We start from the raw sequence: 13,819 nt of genomic DNA, 5'->3' as shown, positions 1-13,819 counted from the left end.
TAATTGATTGTTAATTTAATTGAAATAGTTTATTTTGGGATTTTGTGAGTTAATCGAGTGAAAAAGAGTGACATAGTGCGACCTTTCGAAGATGTGTTCAGAAGAAAGAAGCCTACAAGACGACCATCTCTCGATCATTGATTAATTCCTAAAATTATTTCATATGTGAATTTTGTAAACATTGATAATATTAGTTATTGTATGTATTTTCAGTGCAAATAACATTTTGTTAAGTAATTATTAATTAATTATAGCAAATGATAATAATTATTTAATTTAAGAAGAGTTTGTTAGTTTATTCTCACTTCAAAATGATTTTTGTTACCACTTTGTTAGGTTAAAAAAAGTTTGTTAATTAGTTGCTAAAAAATATATAATTTTGTTATTAATTATTTATTCCATAAAAAATTATTTATTTATGTGATCGAATCTCTATTTGATATTAAAAAAATATTTTTTTATTTGCTAAATGATGTTGATTTTATAACTTGTAAATAAAAACATAATGCAAAAAGAGAAGAAAATAAAAATTGGTGAGAGCAATTCAATGAAAACAAATACAGATGTGAAAAATCATGTGTCTGCTCCTTAATGACTTGAAAATGATGCAATGTTAACTGGGACTCGTGTCACTGTGAGACTGGTTGAAAGAAATGGTGCACTGAGTCAGTTGTAGGCGCGCCCGCAAGGAATAATGCACCAGAAGAAGGAGGGTAGATCTAGTGCAGTAGGGTGTAGTGTAACTGGTACGCGTTTCACCTTGTGATTGGACAGAGTGAAATCAACGTGATAACAAGAAAAAGTATGTAGAATCCATGGTTCTGAATTGTTGTCAAAACGATTGCGTATTGCAAAAAATACTCCGATCTACACTAGATTTCTAAACGTTACACTTTCTCTCTTCCAATGTATTTTTTTAAACAAAAAGCATTCTCACATAATGTTTCAATGTTTGCGGTGTTTCTTGTGTATTGACAATATAGTTTTTTTAGCTCTATTTATACCGAAGTTTTTGCAACTTAAATACAAAATTTAAGTTAACTTATTTATCATCTTGATAAACCAGATTACGAATCTAAATAGAAATGTTTAATATCATAATTTTAAAAATACTAAAATAAATAAAATAAAGTCACTTTAGATTTAATTTTGGTTAACCTAATTACTTAGAGGTAGGAACCTTAACACTACATATTTATTTTTATTATTTTCAAACTTAGGTTAACCTAATCACTTACGAACCTTGACACAAGATGTTTTATCTTTAATATTTTTGAGTTAACCTAATCACTTAGATTTAGGAACCTCAACAACATTGATTTTACGTTTTTATTAGTTTTGTTATTTTGAGTTTACATAATTACTTAGATTTAGGAACTTTAACAATATAGATTTCATAATTCTATTATTATTTTTTATTTAAAAAGTCTTGGATTTTTTCTAGGCCGAACAAAAAATAAGTGTTCAGACTCTTATCTATACTATATATAAAGCCAAAACATGCTGTAACCACCACCATGGCATAATTTATATATTTCTATTTTCCCTTCAAAATTTTAGTTTAAAAAAACTTATATATACTTATACTACTAAACATTTATTTCATATTTTATAACTTCTAATTTTATTGTATAAGTTATACTTTCATCTTTATATATACTACTAAACATTTATTTCATATTTTATAACTTCTAATTTTATTGTATAAGTTATACTTTCATCTTTATATATACTACTAAACATTTATTTCATATTTTATAACTTCTAATTTTATTTTATAGCTTCTAATTTCATCTTTATAACTTCTAATTTCATCTTTATATATTAATAAACATTTATTTCATAATTTATAACTTTCTAATTTTATTTTATAACTTCATCTTTATATATACTTATGCTAATAAACATTTATTTCATATTTTATGACTTCTAATTTCATTTTATAACTTCTAATTTTATCTTTACTAGCGTGTTTAGGGTGCATGTCAACCCGCTTTCCTATTGTTTATAATGTGTATTCTACATATTAAGTTGTATTATATATTGTAATTTGCAGTTGAATAGATAACGTTTGATGTAATTGTTCAATCTTAAATAAAGAATACATTTACATTTGTGTTCATCAAGAATAGAGTCTTGATATCTTCACTTAATTTTATTTTCTAGCGTATTAACAGGCACTGCCGGGTCTGTCAACCCAATTTCCTATCGTTTGTAATGTGTATTCTACATATAATAAGTGATTTTTTATCTAATTAATTAAAATCTATTGAGTAAATCTATTGCATTGGTCACAATGTATAACCATTAAATTAAAAAAATAGGAATGCATGAAATATATTGCATTGGTCACAATGTATAACCATTAAATTAAAAAAATAGGAATGCATGAAATATATTGCATTGGTCACAATGTATGCAATTGAGTAAAGACTATGTGAATATTTGACATTTAAAACATTTAGACTACATATTACAAACAATATGAAAGCGGGTTGACAAACATAGTAATACCTATCAACACGCTGGAAAATAAAATTAAGTGACGATATCAAGACTATATTCTTGATGAACACAATTGTATATGTATCATTTCTTTAAGATTGAACAATTAGCTCAAATGAATATATATTCAACTGCAAATTACAATATATAATACAACTTTATATGTAGAATACACATTATAAACAATAGGAAAGCGGGTTAACAGGCACGGTAGTGCCTGTCAACACGCTACTATATATAATGGCGAAAACTTGAAGAATAATTTAAATATGAATAATATAAAATAATATTGGTGGATGTCCTAAAATGATAGCTAAAGCAATTAAAAGCATGTTAAAAATGAGTTATATTAGTTACATTGTAAAACCAAATACATAATTAACTAAAGAAATTTCATTATATTGTATAAGATAGAACAAACATGTCTAAACTGTTAAAGTTAATAACTTAATAGGATTAAATAATGAGAAATATTCTCTTAGTGATAATTATGGAGAATTATTTTTTTAAACTTTAGCATAATTCATAATCATAATAAAAGATTGATTCCTTTCTAGTTTCTACATTGGAAAGTTGATTTATGTTTTGCCACCCCGTTAGCTTTTAATGGCTTTTCTATAAATATCTAGTGAAAACTAATAAAACTAGTATAAGGTAAAATTTTAAAATGATTAGATAACTAGAGTTAATTCTAAAATTGACTTCCAAAAATTACATTCCTCAAAAAGTTTGGTCTAATTATACTTTAAAAATAAACATAACTTTTATACTTTCTAAAATCAATTCCAAAAAAAGATACGAGTCTCCAGTCCATTTTCTTCTGTTATTCGCTGCTCAAATTAACCTTGCAAGCATTCAAAGCATAGTTTGGATTATTTCAAAGCAGTAATGGAAAAACAATATGAGAAGGAGAAGAAAGGTAAGAGAAAATTAAAATAAGTACAAATAAGACATAGACAAACAACTATTTATATCCCTAGTTAAACATTGGCAGAGAGGGGACCTTCATTGTCACAGAAATAATCTTTGTGGAGGGTCAATTGTACAGACCCAAGAATTTACAGCAAAATATCCACTCCCATAATAAAATAAAGGCAAATGGTAAAAAAGGTGATGGCAGCATACCTCAGATATTCTAAGAAATGACCCAATTATTGCTCCCAAGATCAAAGACGAATCTTTTCTGGTCAAACCTGATCACTTTTGAGACCTCAAAGAAGAATCTTTTCTGGTCAAACCTGATCACTTTTGAGAACCTCAACTCAAGTTCCCAAGTGCCAGAAATAAAGCCAGCACCAACATCATCCAAAAGTCCAACAAGACCTTCTGGGGATCAGAATTTCGCTGTTGCATAATTCAAACAATATTTTGTTGTTGCATAATTCAAACAACCAAATCAGATAAAACAGATCAAAACATGGAAAACACTAGCGGCATAGCAGGGGGGAAATGCCTGCATGCAGAAGAAGGAAACATGATCGGGTAGAATGAAAAGCCTTGAGGACTCGTAAACTCCTTGTTTCTATTTCTATGTTTTATTAATGTTACTTGCATATTCAAGATTGAAGACATGTACATGGTCTCAATTTGAACCTAAATGTCTTTCATCTTTGATCAAAAGAAAAGTTTGCTTGTGAGCTGTGAGGAACAGAGTTCAAATAATGAAGTTATCACATTGAGAAGAGCTTTATCCTAACTATCACCACAACCCAATTATCATTGATATGGTTATGCTTGAGAGATAGTCTGCTAAAAATTATAAAAAAACATTGCTGATATATTTTTAGCAAGCTTTTGCATGTCTGACACCAAATTGATGGTTCAAAATGCAACAAGACTGCTCAATCCCCTATGTGCAGATAAGTCAGGAATCATTGCTGCTTTTTGATCAAGAAGCATCAGTTCTACATATAAAGGTAAATGTCATGATCTTATACGAACTGTGCAGTTGAGACATAAAACACTTTCAGGTTCGTTCTTTTTTCAGGGTGGCCATGAACTAGAGCAAAAGTTTTAGTAGATGAGAAAAGTCGGCAGCAGAAAACCTTGGAGATTAAAATAATTACCACACGAGTTAGTAGTCGTGGAAGTGTCCAATCCAATGAAGAGTGTGCTACTATCACTCTTGCTTTGCAAATCAATATGCCTTTCTGAACTAAGTGATGTTGAAACAATGTCAGGTATTGAAAGTGGAAGTAAGTCAAACTAATGTTAATTGGTTTAATAAGAAGGAAAATATTCATGGAGAATCAGAGGCAACCCAAGAGGCAGCTGCAAGTGGAGAGGTAGTTTTCACGATTTGAATTCATGACCTCCAGTTCACAAGGAATCAACCTTACCATTGCATTGAGACACACCCTCTCCTTGGAGAATTAAACCAAAGGAAAATTAAAAATTAAGAATAAACTGATAGGCACAGTGACAAAAAAAGAAAGACATGCTGGATAATAGATTAGATAAACACAAGTGAAGAATTGACTCAAAATATATAACATGCAGTAACAAGGGCATTAAGGACACCAGAAAGTATAAAACTGGATATAGTACACCAAAAAACAAAAATCATGAACTTAATTCTTTTGAAGTAGTTAAGTTAGTCTACCACTGCTTAATGGGTCTGCAATACTGGCTAAAGTCAAATTATATTTAGTTTTAGTTTTTTCGAGGCTGCATTTTGGTGGGTAGCTGTTTTACAGAGGTGAGATAATGACTGCAACCATGAATTTAATGCCAGTTTAAGAACAACACCATCATAATCAGCCACTTGTGAATATAACTCATTAAGAACCATGTTTTGTGCATATTGCGGCAACATAGTAATCATCTGTGCCAACAGTTTCATCAAGACGGGCACGGCCTAAAAAGTAAATAAGAGGCTTGCAAAAAGAAGTTAAGAAACAATATTACGGTCAAGATCCTCTCCAGTACCAGAGAGGGAAGTACATGATACTCTTTCCTTTAAATGCAAAATGAAGGCAATAACCTGTCTCTCCAGTACTGGAGAGTATTCATTTCCAAGCTCTGAGTACAATAAAAAGTGGCAAGGCATCCAACAGGAAGATGTGGGACAATTCCCACGACCCCAGAAGTCATACCCTCAGAGGGAGTAATTCAAGGATATCCCTATAGTTAAATTGCATAAAAGAATGAATATGTATTCGAAATATAAGTCTCAGACTTAGGATTAAGATCATAAGTAGAATCAAATACCACCAAGGATTTTTGTATATAATGGAAAACAAATTGCTCCTTCAATGACACTCTATCATTCTTTTCAGATTCCTTCCCCAGACATAAATGCCACGAACAAAGAATGAGAGGCTCGAGCTACTTTTCAATTCGAGTGCTCCAAATATCTAGCTTCAATTAAGAAAGCAACACTTAATGCAACAAAAATACAGACGGCCCAAAATATTATTTAATACATGTCTGAATTAGCTTATCTAGTATTTAGGATATATTATATGTAAAATGCTGCGGAGATAAGTTTTGGTTGAAAAGCTATTTTGTGTAAAGATCCAGAAAACCATTCATGTACTTGGTTGATATAGGATACAAAAACACATTTGGAGCTACCATATTATTGGTGAATACATGGCTGGGCAAACACTCAACAAAAGTTGGAATGACTCATAGGTAAAATAAAATGCGAGCTTTGTACTGTATTCTAGTCTAGAAGACATATAGAATCTAACAAAATGTAAATAAAATAAAAAGTAAATAAAATTTGAAGTCAAAGGCACAATTGAAAAATTGAAGTCAAAGGCACAATTCAATAAGTCGTATTTGGACCATTTGTTAAGTCAACATAAGAGGGCATAGAGTTCGCAAAGCCTTGAACTGTCTATCTAATAAACCATATCTATAAAACTGTCACACCTAATGAATAGAACAACTAAAACTGCATCATAATAAACTAAGCAAATTTCAATATCGATATCGCTTATTATCGCCTACGTTTTTTATAAATAAAAACCTAAAACAATGCTAGGTCAATACGGAGTATTAGTAGGAAATTTAGAGTATCAATAGCATTACCCTAGTCACACTTTTAAAACAAAGTTAAATCCGTATTTAAATTTTACATTTGAACAAAGAAAGAACTTAATCTGGACATTCCAAATCTAGAATGCAAGACAGCTGCATCATCTGATCTTTCCTGTTCTTACACTTAAAACTTTCCATATATGGAAATCCCAATCACAAGATCCTCACAATACAATGTTCTAAGTCAAATAACAACCAAGAAAAAACAATTTTGGTCTTGAGATACTTGATATCCAAAGATCACTTTAGGGTATGTTTGGGAGTTACGAGGGAAAGGAAAAGAAATGAGAGGATTCAAAGAGCTAGGAAGGGAAAGAGAAAGGAAAACAAACCTCTCTCTTGTTTGCGATACGAAATTTAGATGGAAGGAGAGTAAAATAACATTGATGTTAGAATTTTTTTTATTTTTCCTTAGAAAATGTAATTAACAAAGGGAAATGAACAATAATGAAGTTATATAATTTTACTAAATTTTTTGAATATTTTGACATTTTGTGATAAACACTGGTTCATAATCAAATGAGAAATAGAAATTGAAAAGAAATCGAAACAAGATCAATGTGATCTTGATCGGAAGAAGTATAATATTTCCAGAAAATGTGTATACAAGATAGAAGAATACAAGAGAGAAAAAGTAACCGCCTAACTGATTCCTGAATCAGTCCAATTTCCAGAATCTCAAAAAGTGAGTTATTACACAACCTAACTACTATTTATAGCTAGTTAGTTATTCTTTTCTTCCTCCTAGAATACACCTGTGTAATCGGGGGTCTACCCTTCCCCTGACCCCTATCAATACTCCCCCCTAAAAGAGCCACCTTGTCCTCAAGGGGAAAAGAAGGAAATTTCTCCTGCAAAACTGCCGCTAGCTCCCAGGAATTATTACATTCGGGTAGCTGAGCCCACTTCACCAATACCTCAACCTGACCGTGTTGCAACTCACGACAGTCCACCACATCTTCCGGTTGCACGTCCAACTCATATTCCTCATTCAGCATTGGAGGTAGAGGCTGTGGACATTGGTTGGGTTTAAGCGCCTGTTTCAGCAACGACACATGAAAAACAGGATGGATTTTGGAGTAGCTCGGCAACTCGAGCATATAGGCGACTGTCCCCACCTTGCCTAGCACCTGATACGGCCCATAAAAACGAGGAGCTAACTTCATACACGGCCTTGCTGCCAAAGACTTCAGTTTATACGGCTGAATCTTATTAATATTTGGTAATGAGAAGAAGAGAGAGAGAAGTGTAGAGAAGAGTGGAGAAGAAGAGTTTGAGAAGAAGGTGAAGTCGTGAGAGAGAGAGAGAGAAACAGAGAGAAAGTAGAAAAGTAAAAGTGAGAGAGAGAATGTTAATTCTTTCCTCTTATTTAATATTCTGAATTGTTAATACAAAAGGAGCAAGAGCCCTTTACTTATAGTAAACCAGTAAACTAACTGATTATGAATCTAGTCATAAAGATGGACCAGATTCATTGAAAGAATAAAAGAAGTCAGATACACTTTAACTAAAACAGTTACAAAAATAGTTAAAGGAACTACTCTAATATTCCCCCCTAAATTCAAAGCTACGGTGATCTTTGTTGAGCAGTATATAGATCACTGATGTGAAGCTTGTCCCGAAGAAGAGTAAAACGAGAAGTGGATAGAGGCTTGGTCAGAATATCCGCAACCTGATGCTCAGACGGCACGTGCTCAACAAGTAACTGTTTGCTGATGACTCTTTCTCTGACCCAAAAGAGATCAAGTTCAATGTGTTTAGTTCTTGAGTGCAACACTGGATTTCTGGAAAGTAGAACGGTGCTCATATTATCACAATAAACCACTGGAATAGAACTCTTAAATTGTAATTCCTGAAGACTTTGAATCCAGATCATCTCACTAGCAGCAATAGTTAAGCTACGATATTCGGCTTCAGCTGTGGATCGAGCAACCCATTCTTGCTTCTTTGACCACCAAGAGACCAAATTAGGACCTAGATAAACACAGGCCCCTGAAGTAGATTTTCTATCATCAGGATCAGAAGCCCAATCAGCATCGCAGTAGGTATAGAGAGGAAGAGGATGATGAGGAGATGCTGGTTTTAAAAGTAGGCCATGAGTGATAGTTCCTTGAAGATATCGCAGAATACGTTTTAGAGCTTTCCAATGTTCTTCTTGAGGTTGAGAAAGAAACTGACAAACCTTACTGATACTATAGGAGATCTCTGGTCTCGTAATGGTGATGTATTGTAGAGCCCCAGCAAGAGATCGATATACTTTTCCATCTTCCAAGAAATTGTTCCCATGTTTAGTAAGCTTGCATCCCCCAACCATAGGAGTAGGCAGACTTTTCATATCATCCATATGAAATTTCTGGAGTAAGTCTTTGATATACTTGGATTGAGTAAGAAGAAGAGACCCATGTGGAAGTTTCTGAATTTCAATGCCCAAAAAATAATCTAAAGCTCCAAGATCTTTTAGGGCAAAAGCAAGATTCATCTTCTCAATGAGTTGTTTGATCAAAGTAGGAGAGGTACCCGTGATGATAATATCGTCAACATAACATAGCACAAACAGTTTGTGTGAAGAGGTAGTCAAGAGAAAAAGAGAGTGATCACACCTACATTTTCGGAACCCAAAGGATAAGAGTGTTCCTGCTAATTTGTCAAACCAGGCCCGGGGAGCTTGCTTAAGACCATAAATGGCTTTATTCAGTTTGCAAACTAAAGTGTTATCCGAAGTCTTGAATCCTTCTGGTTGTTGCATGTAAACCACCTCCTCAAGAACTCCATTCAAAAAGGCATTATTAACATCAATTTGTTGAACATCCCATCCATAGGTTAGAGCCAGGGTTAGCACAACTCGCACAGAAACAGGTCTTACAACAGGAGAGAATGTTTCATTGTAGTCAAACCCCGGTTTTTGATGAAACCCTTTAGCAACCAACCTAGCTTTGTATTTATTAATAGTACCATCAGGGTTTTCTTTGACCTTAAACACCCATTTGCACCCAATAGCTTCTCTATTATCAGGTAGGGGAACCAAACTCCAAGTGTCATTTTTCATTAGAGCCTCAAACTCTACTTCCATAGCTCTTCGCCACTCAGGAAGGGACAAGGCAACCTTGGCTGATTTTGGTTCAATATAGGCCGTGAGGGCACTTGGAGTAGACAAGACTCTAGACTGAGCAGTTTTTGACCGAGTGAGCATAGGATGAGAGTTAACAGGAAAAACCTGACTAGGAGAAGGATTCAAGGAAGACTGAGTAGGATTAGAGGACAAGGTGGGATCAGATGTAGTATCTAAAATGGAGGAACGAGACGGACTACTTGAAGGAGAAGAAGGAGACACCACTGTAAGAGGTATACACACACTACTATTAGACTGATCTTTGGGTATGGAAGGGAGAGAGAGAGGAAACTTGGTTTCATTAAAAATGACATCACGTGAAATGTACATTCTACCCGTAGAGGAGAGACATTTATATCCCTTGTGATGAGAAGAATACCCTAAAAAGGTACACTCAACTGACCTATATTGAAGTTTGTGCTTATTGTATGGTCTTAAACATGGAAAACATGAACAACCAAAGACTTTCAAAAAGGTATAGTCAGGAGAGGTTTTGTATAGACACATGTAAGGCACATTACCCTTAATGGACTGACTGGGTAGTCTATTAATGAGATAAACAGCAGTGTCAAAAGCATACTCCCAATAAGTCAAAGGAAGAGAAGCTTGGGCAAGCAATGTTAGCCCAATCTCTACAATATGCCGATGTTTCCTTTCAATAACACCATTTTGATGATGAGTATGAGGACAAATAACTCGGTGATGAATACCAAGAGTGCTTAGGAGAGAAGCAAATGGACGAAACTCCCCACCCCAATCAGTCTGAACAGATTTCAAAACTCCCTTAAACTGAACACCAATCATAGTATGAAATTGTTTGAAAAGAGTAAGAGCTTCAGACTTTTGTTTAAGAGGAAACATCCAAGTATATCTAGTGCAAGAATCAACAATAGACATATAATATTTGTACCCGGAAGTCGACATAACCGGAGCTGGCCCCCAAAGATCAACAAACACTAACTCAAAGGGAGTGGAATAAACCGTATGTGAGGATTGTGAAGGTAAACGATGTGACTTACCTAGAGCACAAGCATGACAAAAATCAACAGTACTTTTATTTATGAGAGGAAGTTTACAGTGTTTCAAAATATGCTGTACAACTTCTTTATGTGGGTGCCCTAAACGAGAATGCCATAGCAAATACAAGTTTTCATTTCTAGAAAGTGTATGACTAGAAGAAACAGAAAAATTACAACTCGAAGTCATATTGGGCCTAGTGGAAAACGAACTGGACAAGGTGGACGGAAACTGAAGATTGGTGAAGACATACAACCCTTCAGGACCAAGAGTTCCTTCTAGAAGTAAGGTTCCATCAACCTGAGATTTCACACAACAATAGTGAGAATGAAACTCAAAATAAACAGCATTATCTCTGGCAAATTGACTAACACTAACAAGGTTTTTGGTTATAGAAGGAACCAGAAGTAAATTTTTAAGAGTGAGGACACGAGACGGATCATAAGGAGAGTTAAACTCAGAGTCCCCAATACCTGTAATAGGAGCACCAGAACCATTACCCATAAAAATACTGTCTGATCCAGGAAGTCCAGCAGAGTGCATCAAATTAGAAGAATCTGAGGTAATATGATGTGTAGCTCCAGAATCAGGGTACCATAATTGGGAATTGTATGCTTGTGGTTCAACCGTAACCGGAAGATGATGAGGGCTAGGCTGTCCTTGTGTAGGATGGAATGAATCAGCATACGAATGAGCCGGGGACATAGGTGCTGGTCCCAAAACAGAATTTTGATGAAAACCGACATGAGCCATAGGAGGAGTATTATTGTTATAATGTCGTATAGGCTGATGCTGAAATTGGGAATGAGCAAAGGGGCGCACAACAGGAGCAGAAACTGGTGGCGCATAATGTGCAGAAACCGGTGGAGCATATTGTGCAGAAAATGGTGGAGCAAACTGAGCAGAAGAAGGAGACAATTGTGACTGCATTACCAAATCAAACCTGTACCAGCATTGCAAAGCCTCATGACCAGCCTTATAGCAAAGTTGACAGCGAACAGAGCCACTTCTGCCACGTCCAAACCGACCTCCTCTGCCACGGCCAAAGTAGCTACCACGACCTCTACCAGGGGGAGGAACAACAGGGTGATACATTTGAGCTGTCTCTGCAGATTCTGTCCCAACTTGAGTAGAAAAACCAGATTTGTCATTGTACAAGTTGTGCCGAGACTGATGTTGGCCAGCAGCAGAGAACTGGGAAGATGAACGAGCAACATTCACAGAAAATACTTCTTGTGTCGACGGATGAATACGCTCAAGATAAGTCTCATGAGCCATTAACAAAGACTCAAGTTGAATAAACGTACATACCTCTGCTCTATTGTTGATTGAAGTGACAAACGCCTCATATTCAGAGGGAAGACCTTCAAGAATCAAGCGAACTTGTTCTCGGCCAGAAATGATTTCACCAACAGCAGCTAGGGAGTGAATCAGTGCCTTAACCCGAGACACAAACTCAGTCACGGTCTGAGTTCCTTTCTTGATGGTGCGAAGCTCCGAGAGAAGAAGTTGACTCCGAGCACGGATCAAAGAGTCAAAAAACGTGTGAATCTCATCCCAAATCTGCCACGCGTGTCGGAGCCCTAATACACGGGATTGAACCGATTCCGATAGAGACTGAAGGAGCCACGAGACAAGATGCTGGTCTTGCTCCTCCCATTGAAGGAAGGCTGGATTTATTCGCCCAAACTCACGGTCATCTTCAGAAAGAAATCGAAGAGGAACTTGAGGATTAACTACATACCTTTCCAACCGATGTGAAGCAAGAACTGCTTCAACTTGTTGCTTCCATATGAAATAATTCTTTTCGGAGAGCTTGGCGGAGATTACCTGAGAAAACGTCACTGTTGACGGCGGAACAGCGGCGGTAGGGCGAGGAGAGAGAGACGGTGGTATTGACTCTGGCGGAAAATCCATGGTGGTTTCGGATCTATAAGCTCATGATACCATATTAATATTTGGTAATGAGAAGAAGAGAGAGAGAAGTGTAGAGAAGAGTGGAGAAGAAGAGTTTGAGAAGAAGGTGAAGTCGTGAGAGAGAGAGAGAGAAACAGAGAGAAAGTAGAAAAGTAAAAGTGAGAGAGAGAATATTAATTCTTTCCTCTTATTTAATATTCTGAATTGTTAATACAAAAGGAGCAAGAGCCCTTTACTTATAGTAAACCAGTAAACTAACTGATTATGAATCTAGTCATAAAGATGGACCAGATTCATTGAAAGAATAAAAGAAGTCAGATACACTTTAACTAAAACAGTTACAAAAATAGTTAAAGGAACTACTCTAATAAGATTGACACTCAAAAATGGGTTATTGTGGTTTTGACACTCAAAGATCTGCAAGCAGTTATGCTAATAGAAACTAAACACCTCCAGAGCATCCTTGAACTTGAGCATCCAAATCTCAACTTTACCATATTGTTGAAACTGTTCCCAAATTAGTGTCACTTGCCAATAGCATACCAATGAATCATGGGGAATATTAAAATAACTATTAAAGCCCTACATAATTCAAGAACCAATGAACAGTGATTTGATGAACCACTAGGCATAATAAGGTAGCATAACTCCATCAGACTGTGTTTTAACGACAATAAACAGCACGGAGCAAATATATAGGGACCAAGTTTAATTTTTTTCTCACATATAGGGACCAAGTTAATGATAAGCATCCATTTTTGGGACTAAAAGTAACTAGAATCACCAAGGTACATAATGACCTGAAGGTGGCTTGCTACATTATGCCTTGTCAAGCCTTCTACTTTCATTAGTTCCAATATTCTTGAAGGAATAGCAGATAACATATTCTCGATCAATGCCAAGTTGTTCCAATGCCTTCACAATATTTGTTGTGCAGATCTACCTGAGACAAAAATCAAGTCCCAAAACTGTATTTAGAAAATAAAAATTGGCAGATAACATATATTACAAACTATTTATGGCATACAAAAAACTATTCAGATTCAGTAGTTATTTGTATGTGGATCATACATTTCTACTTTGATCACAACTCAATGAATTTTTCCATAACTAGAAAACACATTCTATTTAAAACTGATGATATGAAAAATGATGATTGGATCAGTGCTCTTTAAAAAACCTCTTCCAATTGAAAGTGTCCTTTATAAGATTTTCAATCCAAGA

At 35.0% G+C, this 13,819-nt stretch overlaps 1 protein-coding gene across 1 annotated transcript; it reads right to left on the bottom strand.

The window, feature by feature from the left end:
• LOC109350423 lies at positions 11,221-12,595 on the bottom strand. The gene is made up of 2 exons (XM_019591660.1): positions 11,306-12,595; positions 11,221-11,235 (listed from the first exon to the last, which is right to left on the bottom strand). The coding sequence occupies exons 1-2, from the start codon at positions 12,593-12,595 to the stop codon at positions 11,221-11,223; spliced, it is 1,305 nt and encodes a 434-aa protein (XP_019447205.1).

The sequence above is a fragment of the Lupinus angustifolius genome, chromosome LG06 (assembly GCF_001865875.1).
Source record: "Lupinus angustifolius cultivar Tanjil chromosome LG06, LupAngTanjil_v1.0, whole genome shotgun sequence".
NCBI classification, from domain to species: Eukaryota; Viridiplantae; Streptophyta; class Magnoliopsida; order Fabales; family Fabaceae; genus Lupinus; species Lupinus angustifolius.
This window is presented reverse-complemented; position numbering and strand designations above follow the sequence as displayed.